Raw genomic sequence first — 21,870 nt, 5'->3', positions numbered from 1 at the left:
TTTATATTACTTAAAAAACACAAAATAGTTTTATCTTTGATCAATAGCACAGGTCATCTCACATGTTGCATGTGAGATGCATGGTATCAAAACATGAAGTGTGGACTAAAACTACACCACACCTTACAAAATGTCTATGGACTGTGGTGTGATCCAATGCATTCATTTTGCCCAATGTGAAGAACAACTCTTCTATTGTAGTACACCTGTGATGTGGATAGTAACACCACCCAATTTCCTATAGAATGTTCAATAAGAAATGGGTTTTAACATTTAACAATATATTGTTCTCACAATATTTTGTCCCTGCTTATGGCTTTCCTTCTCCCTATCATAGGTGTAGAAGCTATGTAGACATATTAGCCCCTTGAGGCCCTTATATATATATATAGGTTTCAAAAAAATAAAAAATAAATAAATTTGTATGTATACAACTATGAATAATCGGGGCGGGGAAAATTCAAAGATCCCTATTTCCTATGGGGACAGGGATGGGGTTAGGATTTCTAGACCCGTTGAGGTTTGGGGTAGGGACAGGGCGGAGCATTTGAGTTCAGGGTCAGGGATGAAACAAGAAAAACCCGGCCCTATCCCTCTCTGTTGACATTCCTACCAACCACATTATATTGTAGTTAAAAGTGGTTAAATCTCCCACGCTTGTTTCTTGTGGTTTGTCTACACCATGCCATGGACAAATATAAAATAGTTCCCAATGTATAAAGTTTATCAATGTTATTATTGCTAGATAAATTTATTTCATCTTTCACTATTTTTATTAATTAAGTTTATAACAAATATTTTTATAATTTTTATTTTAATCATGGTTAATTTGTATTATTTTTCACTATTCATCTTATTTATGAATCATAATAATTTTATACTAAATCAATAGTGTAAATCGTCTCACATGTTATACGTGAATACATAGAATTAAAACACAAGGTGTGGACCAAATCACACTACACCCTACAAATAGGGGTGTATTTGAGCTGAGCCAAGCTGAATAGCTAGCTATTCGAGCTCGGCTCGCCAAGGCAATATAAGGCTAGAGCTTGGCTCGAGTCAAAAGCTCGTAAACTCGAGCTTGACTCGATTTAAGATCTACTTGACAATAATGTTTTATAAAAATAAATATATATATATATATATAATATTTTTTATTTGGTATTTATAAAAGAATTATAATAATTAGTTATTATTATATATAAAAATATTATATAATTATTTTCTATGATTTTATATCATCATCATCATTATTCTTATTCTTCTTCTTCTTCTTCTTCTTCTTCTTATTATTATTATTATTATTATTATTATATGTATGTATGTATGTAGCTATTTGAGCTACATGGGTGTGGTGTGGTTCGATCCACACAATTTCTCCATGCTAAAGAATGACTCCAAATTGTGGCATGGTGTAGACTCATCCACACCACCTAGTTTCTCATCTACACTACAAAACTATCCCTCAATGCTTTTCACACTCCCATGTTATAACTTGGAAGATAATAACCCACTGGTCACAATGAGAGCTCTTATATGCAAAACCTCTACACACAGTTTGCCAACACGAGCAAACATGTAGAACCATATACTCCCTATGGTATGACCCAGGGATTAAAGTATCGGTATCAGGTATCGTACCAGACAAATCAAATACACTTTTGAAATGCATGCATACAAACAAAATATATAGGAACACTTGGATATGCTAGGAAAATGCATACAAATCACATAAAGTACATTGATAATATTAAATCAAAAGATGAATTATTTACAAATAATGTATAAACACATGAGAAACGCATACTTCAATAGGTTATATGAGCATTACAATCAACAATACCGGAATTCTAGAATGTTCAAACATCGTATAATAATTATCACTCTATTTCAATTTTTATAATTATAGTTTTTAATTTTATTATTTTTAGGAATATTTATTAATTTATTATTTTTACATAAATAATAACTCTCTTTAAATAGTAAATATGTTTTCATTTTTAACATATAATTGTAAAATAAAACATATAAATCATTAAGGTAGATTCAATGAATTATTTATAATTTTCAGTTTTTATTAATATTTTTGAGGAAATTAAATCTTAAATTGTTCATTTCAGTTTTTATAATGTATTTTTTTTTTGTTTTCCATTAATTTTGTTTGAAAAATCATTCATTTAGTATTTTTATATGTTAACTCTATTTTTTGAACTCTATCTTTCAAATAATAAATGTGTTTTCATTTTTAACATTTAAATATATTATTATGTGTAAAATAAAATATATAAATCATTTAAGGTAGATACAATATATTTTTTTATAATTTATAATTTGTATTATTTTTTAGAAAAATTAAAACTTAAATTAATTATTTATTTCAGTTTGTTTAATTATATTTTTATTTTTTTTATTAATGATGGAAAATAATACGCATTGTGCCAATACGTATCCATGCGTATCAGATCGTATCCACCGATACAATGTGATACACCCTGATACGGAGGCGTATTGTGCTAATATGCATGACTTGTGAGATACATACCCAGTTGTGGTGTATCCTATATCCATGACCATCGGAGTCCCCGCCTCGGATTATCACTCGAGGCCTCTGGTGTTCCCTTCCTTGCAAGTACTCGCCCTCAGCCGACCTTGGCCGACCTCAGGCAGATTTCACTAGCCCTCAATTGTAACCTACTTTGGGTCCCACTGGCCCTTGGCCACAGCGCACTCCGAGCTCTTCTAGCCCTCGGCCTTGAAACCCCTCGAATCCATCCACTAGTCATCTCATATAGAAAGCAGATCAAATTTACTATGTTGTTCTTAGTTAATCCAAACATCAATAGATAGCATAAATTAAAGTGGCGAAAGACAGAAGATCCCGACTCTCAACAATGTTGTTTGATTTGTACTAATCTCAAGGTGGTCACCTCCTTCGTGTCGGGCTAGCTATAAAACGTAAATCATAGACAACCATCAACTGAATCAAATCAACTAAAGAGTAGAAAGTGGTTCGCTATAGAACCAAAGAAGATCAAATGTAGTGATCGATGACAGAAAATAAAAACAGAGGAATAAGCTCATCCCACACCAATCTCCATTCTAATGTGGATTTTATTTGCTAATTGCTTTATTGAGTGTTGGATTGGGTTCCAGAATTTTTTTAAATAAAAACTTCTGAAAGAATCTTAGCTTATACAATAAAAAGGGCTAGTATCCAGAAATTATTTTTTGCCACCAATGCATTGAACACAACTATGCTTTTATTAAAGAAAATCCAACCAGCCCAAGTCATATTTATTGAGTTTTGTCAACTTTCAAGAATAATATCACTTCTCTTATAATAGAGTGTCTGCCACAAAAAGAGGTGAGGATAAAATATCCATGCACCCCCTAGACTCTCTTATCGTCAATAAACTCCCCTTTAATAAGTATCTGTGGAAATGTAGGCCGATGGCTGCATGGACAAATTTTCATATTGCACAATTAATAAAACAATCATTACATGCAAATTTTTTTGGTCCATAATAGATGGGATTTGTTAGATATAATATATCCACTGAACAATTGAAACTAGGCAATTTTCAGATCTGACCTCGAAACTCTTACATCTAATTTCTTATGTCGTGGACAATAGTAGTCCAAATGCAAATAAGCACTTATTTTTAACATAAATACTCTTAAATATGGCCTAAATCAAATTGAATCGAATTATATTGGATTGCATAGACACATCCGTTTGATCCAAATATGGATTGAATTTGGATCACCCATAATGGGATAAAAATTGAATTTGAATTTAGACAATCGATACCTTGCAGCTAGGGTTGGCCCCTAACCATATAAAGAATCTTATTCTTGTTGGGAAGAAACTAAGTTTATCCACAAACTATTTCACTCCAAAAAAAAAAAAAAACTTGTAGATATTCAGCTAGCACAATTCCAAGCAAGATATCAACAAAAAACAATCATAAGCCAAGCAAAGAGAGATACGATATTTAATGTGGAAAACCCCTCCAATGTGAAGGGTAAAATCCACGGGGCCAAGGAGACCCAACAAAAAATCTCCACTAATAATTTGAGATAACTATTACAGCAACTCAAATACCACAATATGCTCACAAACTTAGAGCAAATACAAATTCTCAAACATACACACGAGAATACCAAAAGCTGTGAAAAGAACAGTCAGAAAAACTCACAAACGTGGCTACTGTTCAGGCCACAACATTGAGACCTACACTGGTCCAAATCAGATCTCCACCGTTAAGACCATAGGTTTGTGAGTTTCGAACAAGCCCACCAAATGTCAGCCAAATCGGACCACAAATACCCTTGATCAGAGTAATTGATGAAGACTGCCACGAGATGTTTTCTTTTCCCGACCAACTGCTAATTGCTTTTGCTAGACCTCAAATAACCAGCGATGCAGAGCTCCGGTCAAAGATCCGACCATTCAGAATGAGAAAAAATGAGTCCTCCACTTACTGTCCAAATTGCAGCTCGCTCGGACGGTGGATCGGAAAGTTCCGGCCATTTGATGAACTCTGCGCACTGAGAAATCTGCACAGTATTTCAATTTCTCTCTTTTGCTCTCTCTTCAACACGCCGCACACAAATTTTATTTAACCCTAGTTTTTTTTTTCTTTTTGAAGACAAAAAAAAAAAAAAAACAGTGGGCTGAAGGAGAATGGGCTATAACATGGGTCAATATCCCATAATGGGCTGGACCGAAAATTCCCACATGTAGTATGAAAAAGGTTTAGGCTTTGAGCTAGAATTCATGTCCACACATATTTTTTGGGGGGAGAAGTATAATGAGACTAATTCTGGTGTTACTACTTATCCATTAACATAGTTATTTCTTGAATCGATGAATGAGAGCTGACTTAGATTCATGTGAAGCTAAACTGGTTAAGCAAACCGGTTTGTTCGGTTTCAATTAACCAATATAGAAAACCGACGGTTAACCAAATTGACTGTATACACATATTTCTATATTATATATATATATATATATGTATGTTATATATATTTTATATATTATAAATTAATAAATATGCATTATATATAAATATATATTTATAAAATATGATATATAATTTATTATTTAAAATATAATATTATATATTTTATATGTATTTTTATAATATATATTGTAAAAATTAAAAACCGAAAAACTGACAAACTGAATTGATGGTTAATTGAACCGGTCAACCGATTGGCTTTGATTTGGTTTCGATTATCGGTTTTTCCAAAAACTAATAGTGATGGAGGGTGATTTGACTCGACCCCTTGAGATGGTGACACGTGGACATGACTCAGCACAAGTAACACCTCAGCCCAACGGCCTGACCACGACTAAGTAACGAGCCCACAGGGCAGCTCGCTACGTCACAGCTCGCCATAGGGTGAGCTCGCTACAGTGCGAGCTCGAGGACCCCCGACGTACTGAAAGGGAATACTCAAAGACAAGTCTATCCCAGCTCGCGAGCTAGGATAACCAGCCGCTCCAATACTTAGGCGGAAAAACTGCCCCAAAGGCAACCTTAAGAGGAATCACCTTGAAGTGCCCATAGGAGCTCACTACAAGGTAGCTCGCGACAAAATAGCTCGCTACAAGGCAGCTCACTACGGGATAACTCGATATGGGATAGCTCGCTACAAGGCAACTCGCTGCTAAGCGACCCGACGTTTTCAGGTAGCTTCTATCTGACAAGATTGTACTCGTCAGACTATGCCACATCTCCTGACTGGCGGCGCAGTCCCTATCAGCCTGACAAACTGCAACCACGTCTCTCGACAGATGGTGGCGTGCCTGTCCTTCTGGGACGTGTCACTCATCCGATTGGATAGTACTCTGCAACGGTCACATGCGTAGCCCTGGCAGATAACGACTGCGACAGAGGTCCAGTGGTGGTTACGCCTGATTTAACAAGAACGCTCATATATAAGAGACCCTTGGTCGAAGGGGAAAGGGATCTTATCTGATCTGATCTTATATGATATCATATATCTTATCTTGAATATCTTGAACTTACTCGAACTTTCTTTTGAGATAACTCAGTGATCTAGCGCGACCTGCACTCTTAGCCTTCTTTATTTCTTTCTCCAGCGTTCTGACTTAAGCATCAGAGTATTCCCACCGAGCAAGTCCCCTGGAAATCCTTCACCGCCTTCTTCTCAGGTACCGTCCGTCGCCATGTAGAAGCCAGTCAACTGCGAGATAGGAGTGCCCGGATTGCGTAGCATCAGATAATATCAATTCAATTACAAAAAAGGCCCACGGTTTAGTTAACCGAACCATAAGCACCCCTAATATGTACATTCACAGCACATTTGGACTAATGTAATTCAAACTGTACTATCTTAGTCTTAAAAAGGCAATAACCCTTCCCCATGGCAAGCAAGTTAAATTTTCAACATACTTGCATACACAACAACAAGACACCAAGTTAAGATAAGGTTCGAGGCTTTCCATATGTGGGGAATTAGAAGATTAGATTGATGGATGGATGAAAAAGCAAATTATAACAATAAGTCTCATTCTATGCCACATGGTGAACCCCCTTTTTGATCTTTTAGGACATCTAGATTTATTTAAAAGATGTGGATATCTCCAAGACCATGGGATGGAATAGAATCCTAAAGCTTGTCTTTGGTTTAATAGAAAATATGAGGGATACAAAGTTGAGATGAATTTTTTAAAGTATTTTGAACGTCCTTTTTCTCAACATGAGGAATCAGACCAATCCTTGGCGTTGATTTGAAAATACTAACAAATTAACAAATCCTTTTCCATGTATTGAGATAATTTAAATTTTAGTGTTTCTGATAAGGTACAAAGATACAAGGGCTTTTACCCAACCTTTATATAACTAGTCATATTGAAAGTACGATCTAGAGAGATAAAAGATTGGATCATCACCAAATATCATTCCGATTGGTTAATTTGTGAATGTTTGTTTTTTCTAGAAACTTGGATTTGAAATCCTATTTGGGTTTTATGCAACTTCCTAAAACAAACCTTTAGATAGACTCATGTTGAAGTTAAAATTTGCCAAGATTAATAAGCTCTATTAAAACACTGCAATCTACCTCAAATGTTCTCAAAACCTGAAGCAAACCCTAGGACTTCCCCACAAGTTATGACTCTTCTAAGGCCTCATTTGTGTTTTGATAAGTCATTTGCTTTGGTAAATGCAATTAGGAAACTTACCTGGACAAGTGCACTTATCATTGTTCTTTTATTGCCTAGGTAAAGTTATATGATGATTGTTTTATCCAAAAAGGTGACACTATTAAAAGGATAATATTGTTTCATCACCTATTAAGAATTTTTGGCACAAATGGATCATAAGTAATTTACTCAAGTCTCAATAGGGTATTACTTGACGTGAAAATTAGTTGCTTGGGAACCATCCTTTTTCACAAGATTCACTAATATCAGAATATGAACTTTTTTTTTTGTTTTTTGAACCTATCAACTTATCTACCACCCCTTCTTCGAAAATGAACAAGGCCTAACATCTCCAACTTTCATGGATCACACTCTCTGCGACCCACCTAGGCATTCCGTTCAAGTTGTGGACCTTAATGGGTTAATGTGTGCTTACTTCATTAGAGTTCAATATCAACTAAAGTTACAAGAGAATCATGGCATGACTAGGGATGTCAATGGGCCAGGTTAAACAATAAGCCCGACTTGATGACCAGACCCTATCAAGTCGGGTTAGGGTTAGGTATATTTAGCTTTAGGGTTGGGTTAGGGTTTTCAATTCTTTCACTTGATTTGGGTTTGGGTGGTGCTTGGGTTTTGGATGACATACCCATCAGGTCATGATACCGCTACATACATAGAAAGTATTCTTATAACTTTTTGACTTCTAACTCCATAGCCTTAAAGTTTACGGTTTTTTTTTACATGTTGATTTTGGTTCTCTTCTGTTCTAAATGGAAAATACCTTAAAATGATCTATAAAATAAATCCATAACTTAAATTAATGGCCTTTAAACTTTAAAAACATGTTAAAATGGGGTTGGTATCAAGATAGATCCTATATGATCATATCAGGCTTGGAAATTATGTTAACCTGACCCTTTGACATCCTTAGGCATAACCTACATTAGAGTACCAAGTCATGTATTCTCTAATAAAAGTACAAGGAAAAATATTGAAAGAGATCCCAACCCAGTTTTGTGCCTACAAAACTGTTATCATAGATGTTTACTTTTGCGAAAACACTTTTACAAAAACACTTTTATAAAAGTACTTTTACATGAAAACACTTTTATGGAAATACTTTTATAAAAGCGCTTTTATTGAAGTACTTTGTAAAAGTACTTTTATTAAAGTGATTTTACGAAAGCATTTTTTTATAAGTAATTTTATAAAAGCACTTTTATGAAAGTACTTTATATAAGCACTTTTATGAAAGTACTTTTATAAAAGGACTTTTACGAAAGTACTTTTACAAAAGGACTTTTACGAAAGTACTTTTACAAAAGGACTTTTATGGATGTATTTTTATGGAAGCACTTTTACGAAAGTACTTTTGGAAAAGCAGTTTTAGGAAAGTACTTTTATAAAAGCACTTTTGTGAAAGTACTTTTATTAAAGCACTTTTACAAAACATCTATGCCAACTGGTAAACATTGATTATTGGAGGCCAAAGTTGGCGGTTTATGAATAACATCACAAATTTTTTTTTTTTTTTGAAGAATGAAAATGAGCAATATAGGACATTTTGTCAGTCTGAAAAAGAATTAATTTTTAGGAAAAAAGTGTTTGGTTCATAGCAATATTTTCTCATTCTGCCTATTTTTATCCATCCTTGCCCATTTTAGAATTTCATCTTAGATAAAAATAAGAAATAATGAGAATTGAACCAAACATGACCTAATAAAACAACTTCTTCTCTGAGAAAATGCAGTAGAGAGAGATCAAATTCCTAGGCCTAGTCTAGCTGAACCCATTTTAATTTATTGATAAACCTGTTTGTAAATATGTCATAGAGGTTAGTGTAATGAATGAGACACAGTGCATCTCATCTCCATTTGTTGTCTCAATTAAAGTCGTAATACAATAATTGAAAACCAGAGAGCATATGCATGCAAGCGCCATGCATATATAATCACCAGCATAAATTAATGCATGTATGAGCTACTTGGAAGAAACACTCATCATCAACTGAGTGATTGGTTGGCGCTCCCTCACCAAATCTTCCACTGCAACACTACGAGACTTATCATTCTGTTCAATGTCCATGAAGAAACCATGCACCTAAAACGGTGCCAAAAGCCCTTTGGATCACCTGACTGCTTGCGCCACCATCCACCACCTTGCCCGCTGTCTTACAGTAGAGAGCGAAGTCCTCGCAGTTTATTTGGAGCAGATGATATTTGCCAAACCCATCGTGCTGCTGCAAGAGGAAGTTGGCACGGTGGAGCACCATTTCCAGCGCATCACTCTTAGCCGTAGTGCAGGTACCAAACCATCCCGTAACAAGATCTCTCTTCTTCATGCCATATCTATAGCGATAAAGTTTGCCTCCCTCCAAGAACTTTTCAAGCTTACATTTGGTTACTCTTCCACTCTTCCTAGTCGAGCTCCTCTTGTCCTTATATGGCACCATTTTTCAACATATTATTTGTTTTTTAGTTATTTTTGTGTTTTATTATCTAATTATGCCATCACATGTTGATCCATAATTTGTTGAATTTCCGTACCACCTATGGAGATGAGAGAGAGAGAGATCATGATCAAGGCCAAATCAGATGTAAAAACTCACCATGGTGGGTGTAGATTATACCCATAACCTTTCTCCATGTAAAGATGTGATCAGCAACTGTTGTCTTCACTGCAAGGTGCCAATCACCTGGTTGGTAAGGTCTCTTGTTAGTTGTAATGGAAAATTGGGATTCAATCTTGCTTGTACCTCGGTAGGGGGGCTATGGGGTTTGGAGGATGGACTTGCCTCCATCTCCACAATTTATAAATTCCAAGTTTCCAACTGATGTAGTCAAAACTCACTTAGCGACTAAGGGAATCCTATTCCTACCTTTGCCATGGAAAGCTTAATGGTTTAATGGACATAACCAGAAGGGATATATTCACACGAGGGAGTAAGTGTTGTGCAGTCTATCTTGTACGGATATATAAGAATCAAACACACATTATTCATGTAGTGTTTTAAAATAATCTTGAATTAGCGAGGGGTGCTAAGCACGAGCGATGAATATGGGATTGCTGCAATTGTAAAAAATTAAGAAGAAAAAAACAAAGATAATTTAAAAACCAATAGGAATTCGCTTATTATCCCCCAATGCAGCCGGTGCAAAATTTTGATTGTATCTTGGGAGACCCCTTGGGCTGGTATCAATCCCCAAACTAAAAACTAAGCTGACATGCTGAAGCTATGCTGATGCTAAAGTGTGTTGAGATAGTACAGGAGAGCTGGACTTAGGGGAGTTCACATGCATATGTCAGAGTGCATAGGGAATACCTCCCATGTTTTGAATACACGGTTGAGATGTGCTATGGGGCACCTGTACGCCAATGCAAATTTGACTTAGGGATTAATGGTCCTAATGAGCTGAAGAAAGAGCAAACAGTTCAGAATAGCAGACTTAAGCAATCTATCAAACGTGATGATTTTGTAGAAAAGAAGAAGGGCTAGGATGGAGTTTTGAAATGGTCGCACTCTTCTGTTATTTACAGCAGGAAAAAAGGCTAACAGAGGATCACATAAAGGCCAAGTTCTACTGGTATTTACAGCACAGGAACACCTCATAGAGGGGCCTTATGGCGGTTTATACGGGTTAATGGCATTCAATTTCCAGCAGTAAAGGGGATGCAAAATGAGAGGTTCAAATTTCAAAAGAAAATTGCACTTCGAGTTCCATACATTTACATTAATACCTCCAACTAGCCAGCTGGCCCTTGCGTTGCAAAGGCTAATGAGTGTAGAAAAACAATTCTTAAAATATGTGAAATTTTTTGCTTTGCCAGTTGGTTGAAGGTAAAGTTATGTTGATTGTTAGACCATCATGAAGACACCCCAGCCCCCACCCCCTTAGTGTGACAATGGTACACACTAAGGGGTGTCCTAACAATCTGTAAACAACACAAGGGGTATTCTGACAAAAGAGTGTGTCACGGAAATAATGAGCAATTAATTAAGGATTGCAAGAATACGTTTTTGAAAGGAATTAATTAAATATTTGGAAGTGGTGTAATAAGCAATGCCCATATGAATAGAGATAAACATTAAGGTTGTGTTTGGTTGCAATGCAAATAAATTTGAAGTGATGCAAAATCATGGCAGTGCAAATGATTTGAGTGTAAACTCTGACCTATTTTTGTTTCAAATTTTAACTTATTTTGTTTGATTGCAGTCTAAATGAAGGAAATTAATACATAAAGCAAAATAGAGTAAAATCCAAAACAAAATTAAACAAGAATTTGCATTTTTTACATTTGCACTCCCATGCATTTGTACTAGTGCAAATAAATTTGCATTGCAACCAAACACAGCCTAAGTCGTAAAGTTTCGACCCATATGCTTCTTACAAAATAAGGAAAAAAAGACTTGTTCTTTACATAAACAAGTTAACATATTCCACTTGAGGTGAGCTATTTGAATCGCCTTGTATAGCATGCAGACATTGCTCTTCAATGGACAATTTTGTCTCTCAACACCATGACTAATTATTTGTGATTAAACACCAAGACAGTGAGTCAAACTTGCGGTTGTCCCAACTGATCATCTTCCATCTTTAATAAAAACCAAACCTGCTCAATTAAAAAGGAAAATAAAATATTAAGGAGCTAATAAGGGAAAAAGATTGGCAACCTAGTCTGAACCTACAACAATAGAAAGTTAAAGGAATTTAGTGTAGTTCTTGCTTTTTGTTAAAGGAAAGAGATAACCAAACAAATAAATAAAAAGAGAAGGAAGAAATTAGATTTGATCAATAAACTATAGATTCTCACAACTAAGGACCAACTTTTCCATTTCCTATTTCTTTGAAAAATCTATAGGAAATTTTGTTTCATTTGGGAGGAAAAGGACTCAAAAAGGTCTATAGATGTTCATTTCGCTGTTCTCTTTTCACTGAAAACTTTCAGAAAATTACCATACCATGTGGTCATTGGTTGAAATATCAGTCCCAACACTTGGGTTATAGAAATTACATACAATCACTATCTAGAAAATTCCCCTGCTTGATAAATAGATGATCATGATTAATCATATACATATATATATATATGAAACAAGGTATATCAGTTTTTCAAACTTCATTGATGGGGCAAAAGCTCATTGATCCCTACTGATCTCTCTAAAAATGTGAGTTTTGTAAGACCTCACTATGCACCTCCTACCAAAAATATAAAAAGATCAAAGAACAAAGCAGAACATTGATTCCCTATGACCCTATCTCCCTCCCTCCCTCTCTCTCTCCCTCTCACAACTCCAATCCTTCTCCGCATTTAGTGTTGGCACTTTACTTAAAACCATGATAGTAACCTTTGCTAAAACCATATGATATTCACATTTCACAAATAAAAATGAACATTTAGTGTTGGCACCTGTAGTAGCCAAACCTACTATTCTCTTTAGAGGCTTGTCCTTCAGCCCATTCCCAACAAACATATGTATGAACATGAGGATCAACAACCAAGCAAATATAATATAATCTAACCAAGAATAACAAAAATATTATGTGTTGTACAAAGGGAGGTAATATGGGAATACAAACAGTGAATCCAAGAATCTTGAAATATATTCCCTAATCTTAATTGCATGGGAGATCCAAACCATACCGCCAATGCAAAAGGAATTTGGGGGTTGTGTAGCATTGGCCTCCTAACTCCTAATAAAAATTGAACCTCCATTAGTTGGGACTTGCTTAAATTTGTATCTTCATAAGTTAACATTGTTTTACAATGAAAAATAAGGTATTTTTCTAATATTATATGTTCATCATATTCAACATAAATTAGAAAACAAAAACTATTATTATTATTAGTATTACTATTACTACTACTAAAATTCTTATCATTAGAGGCACCTGATTACAAAAATAAAAGCCCAAAGGATGCAACTTATTTTATAACATTAGAGGCACTTTTTTATGCCTCTTAATTGTAATTTTGCCATTTCACTTTTGGCCAAAAGGGAAAAGTATAGCAGGCCCATTGCAGAAACCTGAATCCCAGGCCAACCCATACAAAATCTATAATAACGATCAAATTCAAGTTTTAATGTCTATAGGACAGATTCCCCCACTAACTAAGCATCATGCTTTTCCCTGTGTTTGGAAGAGGTGTCAAATGCCATCAGTGTAAAAAGGTGTTTAAGTTTTAAATATATTGATGGCGTTTTACACTGAACCATAAATATATATGGCCGTTGTATTTTGAAATCGATGTAAAAAGATGTTTAAGTTTTACATTGATAATACCGATGTTATTTTTACATCGATTATTGATGTAAAACTATAAATGTGATGAGATTTTACATCTATCATTGATGTAAAACTACACTCCATCCAAACGCATACAAAACTAAACCGAAGTATAATTTTACATTGACGATAATTACATTCTTTTACCAAACACATATAAAAGTGAACCAATGTAAATTTTTATTTACATGGCATCCAAATACAGCCTACGCTTTTCTTGTTAACCCGTAATCCAGCTTGGATTCTATCTCGTAATAATATTTATTTAAAATTTAACTATAAATTCCAAATACTAAAATGACCCTACTAGACCCACGGTCATTGCTCTTTCCATGATAGGATCTATTTATCATAAATGGGCGCTTCACAGGCGCATCCACCGTGCATCGAAAATAACTCGCGTGAATAATAACAAATAAATAAGGGAGATATTTCCAATAGATGATAGGATGTGCATGTGAGGCGCCAGATGTGAGCAGCGCCGCCCTCCCTTTTCGTTGTCTCAGCACTCTCAACTCTCTTTTCCTTCTTCCTGTAACTGCAAGTTCTCTTCCCCAGCGGCACTTCTCATTTTCTCGTCCCAGCGGCGCTTCTCATTTTCACTCTCATTTTCTCCTCCCTGGTTCCCCCTCAATCTCGCTCTCCCTCTGTCGCGCCCTCACTCTCTCCCGCTCTCCCTCTCTCCTGCTCTCCCTCTCTCCCTCTTTCAGTCTCTCTCGCTCTCCCTCTTTCTCACTCTCATTTTCTCCTCCCTCGCTCCCCCTCAGTCTTGCTCTCCCTCTATCGCGCCCTCACCCTCTCCCGCTCTCCCTCTCTCAGTCTCTCTCGCTCTCACTTTCTCCCGTTCTCCCTCTGTCTCGCTCTCCCTCTCTCCTGTTCTCCCTCATTCTCGCTCTCACTCTCTAGCTCTCTCCTGTTCTCCCTTTGTATCGCCCTCTCTCTCTCTCTCTCTCTCTCTCTCTCTCTCTCTCCCTCTCCCGCTCTCCCTCCCCCTCTCTATGCTCTCCCTTTCTCCCTCTGTCTCGCTGTCCCTCTCCTGCAAAATTGTGGTCGAGGTCGAATCTAGAGGCATTGGAAATTGTACTTTATGGTCGAAGTTGAATCTACAGGAGTTGGAACTTGTCAGCTGGATGCCATTTCTTGCTGGTACATAGTAGTTGAATTTTTCAGTTAGCATTCTCGCTTTTTTCAATTCTATTTCTGTCTCAGTATATACCAGGTGAGGCCAATCTTAACCGTTTTTGTTTCTTGCGCAGCATTTGTCACTGCTCCATCATTTTGTTTGGCTTATCCATCAAACTAGGGTTTTGCCCAATACATTGAGGCCTTCCTAACCGGAGCAAGTTATCAGTTTGAAACACCGGTGTCACTAACAGGTATTTTACAATTTCTTTGTATGATAGTTTAATTTGTTTTAGTCAATCAAAAAGTCATTTCAAATAAATTTGATTTTTGGTTCTCTTTGCATTTCTATCATAGTAAATAGGCTGTCGTTTTTATTTAAAAAATTTTGTTAACTTGTGTTTGATGATGATTCATTCCTGTTGATTGTGCATTGGAGAACGAGTGTACATTAGTTTACACATGAAAAAAGTAGATCAAGCAAGTGTTTGTAAAATTTCTTCTATGGAAGGTCAATCTACTTTGGTTATGAAAATGTCTCTCCAAAATTAAGATGATAGTTTAGTGGTAATCACTCATAACAAACATTAATAATCATATATTGTTTTGTTGTAAACTCTAGGAGGGTGTTTGCCTTCCCAGCATGCTATTCAAATTCCACCTATAAAGAGCCAAATTCAGTTAATGAGAAACATTAATTTGTAAGTTGAATGTTCTCAAATAAAAGAAACCTGAATTTGTTTACCTAAGGTGAGAATTCTAGCTAAAATTAAAATAATAATTAAAAATGATGTTGATAAAACTTAATGGGAATAATAACCTTATAACCTTAATATGGAAGGATGCTAAAGTAATTACAACGAAGGCCAACAATAAGCATGGAATAAAGCAAACAAACATGTTTTGAATCGAGGAAAATAAATTTATAACAAATAGGCAGTAACCATGGAACAAAGAAAATCAATGGAAAAAAAATGAAACAAACAAAAGTTTGAGAACAAAACAGAAGTTAACTCCATCACACCATTCATAACCTATTATCGTACCAAAACCACAACCAAAGAGGGTGAGGCAAAATGAAGATAAGTTATAGATTGAAATTGAAGATACACTAGCATGAAAATCCAAAAAATTGAGATATGTGACTCATGAAATACCAAGGTTAAGAATCTCCTCAACCCAAACCTTACCTTCCCCATCAATCCTGGTGGGGAGATTCTCCATTTTGTCAATCCTTCCCTGGAATCTACAACTTATCCAATTTCTAAAGTAAATCAATTGTTGAAGTTGTATCCTTGAAGGGGAATAAGTTGGTTTGTGATTCAGGATTGAGAGGACCTTTGAGAGATCATGAAAGATGTGAGATGATCCCTTTGCGTAGTCTACTTCAGGATGTCAACTTCTCTCCTTAAGGTAATGATGACAGGATGTGGTCTTCCACTGTTGAGGAAACCTATATTTGTGCTTCTTTTTTAAAATCTTTTATTCATTAACTGAGGAACACTCCTTTTTTTGTTAGTGAGCTGTAGCATGGTCCAGTTCCCCTTAAAGTCGAGATTTTTCTTTCCTGCAAGGCGGCCAATCAAAACATTAACACCTTTGAAAGACTCCAAAGGAAGTGGCAAGGCTGGTCTTTTTCAACTCATGTGTGTGTCCTATGCTTGAAGAATGGGAAGAACAATCACCTATTGATGCATTGTTCCTATGCCTCTTGGTTGTGGCAACAGTTTTTCTATTTGGTGGGAAGAGCTTGGGTGGCACCATCTGAAGTTGTGGACTTTAAGACAGATGTGATGGGCTACTCCACCCGGAGGCAAAAGATTCTATGGCAATGTGTGGGTGGAGAAATTCTGTGAGGGCTGTAGTTTGAAAGAAATGCAAGAATTTTTGAGAGGTACAACTAAGTTGAGGAAGCAATAGAACTCACAATGATAAGTGTTGCACATTGGGTTTGGTAACTGAAGAGTTTAAAGGTGTGTCTCCAAATGATATTCTAAGGGAATGGCAAACCGTGGCCAGTTTTCAAATGAGCAGACAGAAGAGGGTGCTGGAGTGGATTCCCCCAGAAGCAGGGGTGGTTAAGTTCAACTTTGATGAGTGCTGCCTTGGAAATACAGGGCGCTCTTGTGTGGGGGTGTTGAAAGGGGTCATTGTGGCAATACAATTCTTAGATTCTCAGGTCCAGCGGGTCAGGGTAATTCCCTAAGAGTTGAATAGCTCCAATTTAAGGTTGAGGCAGCAGGGGTTGAGGGATGTGGTAGTTGATTATGGGTTTGTAATGGTTTAGTATGGGATTGTAACAGTTTGTACTAGTTGATTATTGATTTGCAATGGTTAAGTGTGGGTTTGTAACAGTTGATTATGAGGTTGTAATGGTTTAGAACAATTGAGCGTGTTTCTAATGATTTGTAGCAGTTGCAATGTTGGTTTGCAATCATTGAGTATCAACTGATAGTGGCACATTACATACTGAGATGTGTTGGATACTATAAAATTTTACTAAGGGGCCATTTGATAACATCTGAAGTTGCTGAACTGAAAAATTTATTACTTTGTATTTTAGTGAATTAGTTTTTAAGGAGGTTGTGGACTCCTTAATGGCTGAAACTGAAGTTGAGTAGTGTTTAGGATTAAAAATATATAATATATATGATGTAAAATAATAATATAAGGCTTGAGGGGCCAGATTTGACAGCTGGCCTACTTCACATAAATTTATAATTTAATTTATTCTGGTTATGGGGGGAGTTAAGTAACCACCCCACGTATGAAGAGTGGGGAGGTTGCTTTAACTTCCGTACCCATAACTGTCTCCTCTAAATAAGGGAGAGAGGAGAGGAAAAATGGGTGGAAGATAGAGAAAGAGAGAAGAGAGAGATTAAAGAGAGAGAAAAAGGGTGAGAAGAGAGAGGAAGAGAGGAAATAGAGGAGGGAACTTGTAGTTCTGCTGATTGAATTATCATGAATTAGTGGGTTCCACTATCAAATCAGTATAGTGGGCCCCACTTATTGATGGAGCCCACTGTTAGAACATTTAAGTTTAAAGTGGGCTATACTCACTATTTAAATAACATATATCTATGGGGCCCACTATTTAAATATTCGAGTTCCCAATCAGCATAGTGGGTAACACTAGTCAGTGGGGCTCACTATTAAAATATTTAAGTTTAAAACATTAAAGTAGGCCACATCCACTATCAAACCAATAGTGGGCCCCACCTATCAGTGGGACCCACTGTGGAAATTTTTTTAGTTTAAAATATTCAAGTGGGTCACACCCACTATCAAACCAACATAGCGGCTCCCGCTTATCAACAGGACCTACAATTAAATTTTTTAAGTTTAAAATATTAAAGTGGGTCATGCCCACTATCAAACCAACATAGTGGGTATTGCCTATCAGCAGGGTCCACTATTAAAATATTCAAGTATAAAATGTCAAAGTGGGCCACACCCACTATCAAGTCATCATAGTGGCCCCACCCATCAGCAGGGCTCACTATTAAAATATTCAAGTTTAAAACATTAAGGTGGGCCACACTCACTAGCAAGTCATCATTAGTGGGCCCTGCCCATCAATGGGGGCCTATTGTTAAAATAATTAAATTTAAAATATCAAATTGGGTCGCATCCACTATCAGATTAGTATAGTGGGTCTTATTTGTTTATGGGGCCCACTGTTAAAACATGTTGAAACATTAAAGTGGGCCATGCGCACTACCAAATTAGTATAGTAGGTCCCACTTTTTACCGATTAACGGGACTCACTATTAAGATGTGTAAGTTTAAAATACACAAGTACCCAATGGTGAAAGGGCCCTATCCTATGACCTATCTACCAATTGTGGGGTCTGGTCATGGGTATAACCCACTAAGAATCCAAGCTGATGGGACTGCTTATACCTAAGTAACTCTTTCACGTAAAATCAAAATCAAAGGGTATTTCCTCTAAGGAATATAATTAAGGGGTTAGCAAACATAGTGTATACTTATACACCCTGAATAGGGAAACCCTAATTCTACTCAAGTTCTTTTTTTTTTTTGGGTGAATTATGATCAAAGCAGGTAGATCACTATATCCTTTAAAATTTTATTATTTAATTATTTTAACAACTAAAAGACAAAGCAGTAAGTCTTCCAGTTCAGCAACTTGGGCTGTTATCAAATGGCCCCTAAGACTGATGATTTCCTACCATGCTATGTATCTGTATTTACCAAAAACTGATATCTGTCGTCTGTCGGTATTTTAAACCATGGAGTTAACATTGGATTGCAATGTATTGGGTCCAATCTGATCCAATAATATAATAGTTTGTTTAGTATGGTCTAATTGAACCCAATAATCATATGTCTGAATCCAGTTTAACTGGATTGGATCCAATCCATTGACAGCCTAGGTCCACCCCCTTTGTTTTCTTCCCATAGGCTGTGTAATGTTTCTTCCATTCTGCTTTTAATGTTTATTACTTTCATGTTTTGTCAAATTTAGTGTTTGATACTTGCTATCTACTTTCTATATTTGTTTCTTTAATGTTATATCACCTTTATGTTTTTATACTTGCTCTACCATGTTGCCTTCCCTTGCCTTTGCACCTTGCCAAATATGCAACAAACATTACGAGTTGAAAAGGATTATAAAGGAAACTATGCATTTAAATTCTCAAGTGAGCAGAGAATGTATAGAGCCTGGAAGTACTCGATGTTTATTTATGAAATGAATGCATTAAATGGGACAGAGTTAGAGAGTTGCTGATTAAGCTTATAAAATCCCAGTTATGTACTGCCCTTTTTTTGACCATTAGCGCAACCAGAATAATTTATTATGAGAAAGCAAAAAATCCCAGTGGTTATGCTAAGATCTGAACTAGAAAGCTAGGATTTGGAAACTCTTATTATTTCTTGCTTGCTTAGTCTTGAAATTTGACTTATGGCTATTATTATAAACTTATAATACAAACTTTTATTTTCCAAGTATACTATTTCTTTTACCTAGACCATGGAGGTAAAATTCATTTCTTGATTTAAATTTGTCAAGTAGGTATCAAGGTCTTTATACCAGCATGGCATGGGATATTCAACTACAAATGATCCAGAAACTCGTGAAGATTTCAGACCTACAACCAAACTCGTGAATTCTGGCCTTTCCAAAACCGACATTGTTGAGCAGGTTTGTTTTTGCTATCAACTTGTGAAAACTAGCACTTCTACATTGTTTTCTTAGTTATACTTCATTAAGATATTACTGCCTGAGATTCACTCCTTTGCTCTAGTGGTTCTTGTTTGTGGATAATGGTCAGTTTCTGATCTACAGGATGTCAAGGAAAATCCAGTGGTGATTTATATGAAAGGGGTTCCTGAGGCTCCTCAATGCGGATTCAGCTCACTGGCAGTTAGAGTGCTGAAACAATACAGTAAATGTCCAAATGCTTGATCTGGATTTGCTATCTTCTGCTCTTTCTTTTTCTTTCTTTTTTTTGGTCATATGCTTGATGATAATGATATGCTTGATTTGCATCCAAAACTTTACAATGAAGTTCGTTCCCTAATGAAGTTCGTTCTTTAAACTTTACAATGCTACACTGTTGAGAAATGAAACTCAGCTAGAGCTGGCCCAACCCCATCCTACCTGACCCTATTACACAAGGTCTGGGTGTATTATTAATCCCGATTATTAATAAGGCCATTTCTGGATTTGCATTTTGTAAACACTCATGTGTTATGCACAGATGCACACAAAGAAAGAAAACAAAGAGGAAAGAAAGAATAGAATAATGAAGAACACCCTTCAACTTTCAAAAAGAGAGAGAGAGAGGGGGGAGAAAGAAAGAGGTAAAGAAAAACTTTTGCCTTGAGCATAGGGCAAGGCTTTGGGAAGATTTGGCAAAGGCAAGAGGTTCCTGTGTTTGTCTGTGGGTGATAGGGAATAACTTTAATGTTGTTAGATTTGTTGAAGAGAGAAGTGAGGGAAGCAGAAGGTTTAGAGTGATGAAATTGTTTGCAGTTCATGCTAAATAGGAAGAGAAGGAAGATGGGAGGGTTCGTCGAGGTAGGCCGTTGGAAAAAATCCTTGAAGATTGAAGTAAGGAGCTTCTATTTGAGGAACAGAGATTAAATGGTCAGCTGAGCTTGAAAATCAGGGAAGCAAAGAAAGGAATGGTGCTGTTAGAAGGTTTGGGGGTGATTGAAGGGTTCAAGGAGTTTGTGGAAGGTACAAGTAACAAAGGCAAACAAAATAATTGGAAAGAGTTTCTCTCAGAAACTGGAAGAAGGTTTGTAGTAGAGTGTAAGAGAAATTCTAAAGGCTTTTTCATTTCTTTGACAGAATTTTTTGGCAAGGGTAGGAAGCAGATGATCTGTTTCTCAGAGGGAAGGAAAAACCGGGGCTGGAAGGCAGTTCATGGGGTATTATGTGAACTGCTGCAACGGTTGGGACTGTTGGGTGCTAAAAGAGAAGTAACAGAAAAAAGGAAGATAAGCAGTTCTACTAGTCTGGAGAGCAATAATAAGCAAGAGACTCTTATAGTGACAGCTGGGGCAGGTAAACACAGAATGTGAGTAAACCTACAGAGAGGAGATTGGGAAAGTAAACTGATAGTTAAAGCTTCAGCTCACATTCTAGATTGGAGGAAAGTTGCAGATTTGTTAACAACAAGCTTGAAGTTGAAGAGTACGTTTATTTTAACACCCTTTGAGAAAGACAAGGCTTTGCTGGACTTGCTTGAGAATAGAGTAGAAGTTGAGGCTCTAAATATCCAAGCTGAACTTGGGAATTTCACATTATCAAGATGGTGTCCGGGATCAAACTCCAAAGATTTATTCGTTGAAGATGGAGTGCTGGTGCGTCTCTTAGGCTTTCCCTTTCACTTGTAGAAGCAAGAAACTGCTGAAGCCATTGCTTTGATGTGTAGAGGATCACTAGGAGGTGTCTTTTGGGGAGACCTCTTTTCAGCTTCCATTTTATTGAATGGAGTAAAACCTGAGGAGATTCCTCAAGATAGAGGTGCGAGTTGAAGGACAATTTTACTCAGTGTGGCTGGCTTCATCCATTGAATCTGTGCTTTGGAAAGAGGCTCGTAGGGAGGGAGATGAGAAGCTTGAAGAAGAAGAACTGCGCGGCAATAAAGGATTGAATGGTTCAAACAAGAATAGCACCTTCACTAAAATGGAAAAACAAATGATGGAGAAACAAAAAGGTAGCATTCAGGGGGAGGGTCTTATCCGTGTAGAAGCAGTAAACAGCCTGGAGGGCGGCAGGTCCTTTGCATAGGTTGTAACTGT

General features: G+C 36.5%; 1 protein-coding gene across 5 annotated transcripts in view; it reads left to right on the top strand.

Moving 5' to 3' along the window:
* The first annotated feature begins 13,916 nt into the window (after positions 1-13,916).
* The window catches only part of LOC148864606 (Restriction endonuclease, type II-like superfamily protein), a 33,805-nt gene continuing 25,851 nt past the window's right edge, over positions 13,917-21,870 (top strand). For 3 of the 5 annotated variants that reach the window (XM_088975197.1, XM_088975196.1, XM_088975194.1), the window contains exons 1-4: positions 13,917-14,616; positions 14,727-14,846; positions 19,631-19,759; positions 19,904-20,003. In XM_088975197.1, coding sequence (XP_088831323.1) covers positions 19,658-19,759; positions 19,904-20,003 — 202 coding nt within the window. In that variant the 5' untranslated portion in view covers positions 13,917-14,616; positions 14,727-14,846; positions 19,631-19,657. Of the gene's footprint in view, positions 14,617-14,726; positions 14,847-19,627; positions 19,760-19,903; positions 20,004-21,870 lie in introns of all 5 variants that reach the window. The other 2 variants (XM_088975198.1, XM_088975195.1) reach the window with 1 other exon arrangement.

Source organism: Nelumbo lutea, chromosome 3, assembly GCF_056320005.1.
Source record: "Nelumbo lutea isolate HS-2025 chromosome 3, American lotus-T2T, whole genome shotgun sequence".
Taxonomy (NCBI): Eukaryota; Viridiplantae; Streptophyta; class Magnoliopsida; order Proteales; family Nelumbonaceae; genus Nelumbo; species Nelumbo lutea.
The sequence above is the reverse complement of the archived record's forward strand: the minus strand, read 5'-3'. Positions and strand labels throughout refer to the sequence as shown.